Below are 1,866 nucleotides of genomic sequence, written 5' to 3'. Positions count from 1 at the left end.
ACATGCTCATTGTTTAAAACTCAAATATCATTCATGTAGTATTTTTACCAAATGCTGTTAACAATCAGACAAATCCAAATAACTAATCTGGACTCTTCAAAAAGGTCAGTGTCATGAAAAACAAAAAAAGGCTGGAAACTATTCTGAAGACTAAGGAGACATGACAACTAAATTCAGCATATGATCCTTGAGACAACTAGAGGAATGTGAATATGGGCTATATATTAACTAGTAATATTTTATAATTTCCTGAGTATGCTAATTGTACTAGAATTATGTAAGAAAATATTCTTGTTCTTAGCAGATGTATGATAAAAATATTTAGGAAGGGAAATGTCATAATGTCTGCAACTAACTCAAATGGTTCTGACAGAAAAATAAAGATAAGCAAACATGGCAAAATACTAACAATTAGGAAATCCAGTAGAAGAGTAGAACAATATTCATTGTACTACTTTTGGAATTTTTCAGTAGATTTGTAATAAAACATTGAGGAATAATACTTAAAATTTTTAACTCATAATACAAAAATGTACAGTTTGGTAAATTAAAGCCAATCATAATACATTCTCAAAGGTAGTTATTTTTCAGTCTAATGTATAATATTCCAAATCTTTCCTATATATACACTAACCCTATGTGTACTAATATAGTGTTAAAAGCTTATGTATCTTTTAAAATAAAAATTATAATTGTATCATACACTATTCTGCAACTCGCTTTCACTTAACAATACAACTTACCGTATTTTGATGTGTATAATGTGCTCCTGTGTATAATGCACACCCATGTTTTTGGCCAAACTTTCAGAGGAAAAAATCCTTCGTTTTAATTTTTTAATTCAAATTNTTCCATAGCACTTTGTGTTTATACATCATAACCCCTTACTAAAATACATCACAACAGTTTGTCTATTTTTCGCCAATTTTTCAATTCCTTGAGAGCAGAGACTCTGTATTTTTTTATTAAATAAGCATATATACAGCATTTACAATGTACCAGGCACTTTTCTATGTGCTTTATAAATAGTAATTCTTTCCTTCCTCATAACAACCCTATGAGGTAGGTCACAGGGAAGTACTATTATTATCCCCATTTTATAGATGATGAAATTGAGGTATGGCAGAGAGAAGTTAAGTAACATGCCCAAAGTCATACAGTCAGTAGAAAGTGTTAGAGGTGGAATTCAAACCCAGGTGGTCTGGTTCCAAAGTCCAAGCTCTTAGCCTATATACTATCTTATTAATTAATATATCCCTAAAATCCAGTGAAGTACCTAGTAAGTAGTAGGTATTCAATAAATATTTCTTCAATAATTAAAATTAATCCTCACCACCCATACTTGGGACACTCATGCAGAGTGAAAAAGGATGTGAGGAGGGGCTAAAAATCCCGAAAGAAGATGAGTTTGGCTCTCATGTCTCACCCTTTCAAACTGCTAAACAGGTCCTCGGTGACCTTGTGCACCTGCAGCACGTCCTCCCGGATGAGGGTGATGTACAGGGAGCCTTGCAGGCAGAGCTTCCATAGCTTCTGGCACTGGTTGTTGGAGTTGAGGCATCCATGACAAAGGAGAAACCCAACTGCAGGTGGGTAAAATGGTGCAGAGGAAGATTTCAGAACTTGCTCTCCAGGTAACATGCTGCTCTATCTCTTCCCACCTAGTCCCACAAAACTTACTGCTAATCCAGCGTTCCATCACTTCCACAGACAGATATTCACAGGCCATCTGTGGGAAGAGAGACAGAGGTGGTCAAGCAGTTGTTTAACTTGGTCTTCCCCTAAAGACTAATGCAGTCAAACTAGAATGCAAATACCAAAACTAACTTTTATTTTACCAGACTGGGTTACAGCACTTTGATAAGT

The 1,866-nt window shown here is 34.9% G+C and overlaps 1 protein-coding gene across 1 annotated transcript in view; it reads right to left on the bottom strand.

Moving 5' to 3' along the window:
• The window catches only part of NCKAP1L (NCK associated protein 1 like), a 61,133-nt gene that overhangs the window by 47,771 nt on the left and 11,496 nt on the right, over positions 1-1,866 (bottom strand). Inside the window, exons 6-8 of the mRNA XM_019659664.1 lie at positions 1,839-1,842; positions 1,681-1,729; positions 1,427-1,583 (exon numbers count right to left, since the gene is read on the bottom strand). Of these exons, the coding sequence (XP_019515209.1) occupies positions 1,427-1,583; positions 1,681-1,729; positions 1,839-1,842 (210 nt within the window). The remainder of the gene's footprint in view (positions 1-1,426; positions 1,584-1,680; positions 1,730-1,838; positions 1,843-1,866) is intronic.

This window comes from Hipposideros armiger, unplaced genomic scaffold, assembly GCF_001890085.2.
Source record: "Hipposideros armiger isolate ML-2016 unplaced genomic scaffold, ASM189008v1 scaffold_303, whole genome shotgun sequence".
NCBI lineage: Eukaryota > Metazoa > Chordata > Mammalia > Chiroptera > Hipposideridae > Hipposideros > Hipposideros armiger.
Note: the sequence above shows the minus strand (reverse complement) of the source record. Positions and strands in the feature narration are given on the sequence as shown.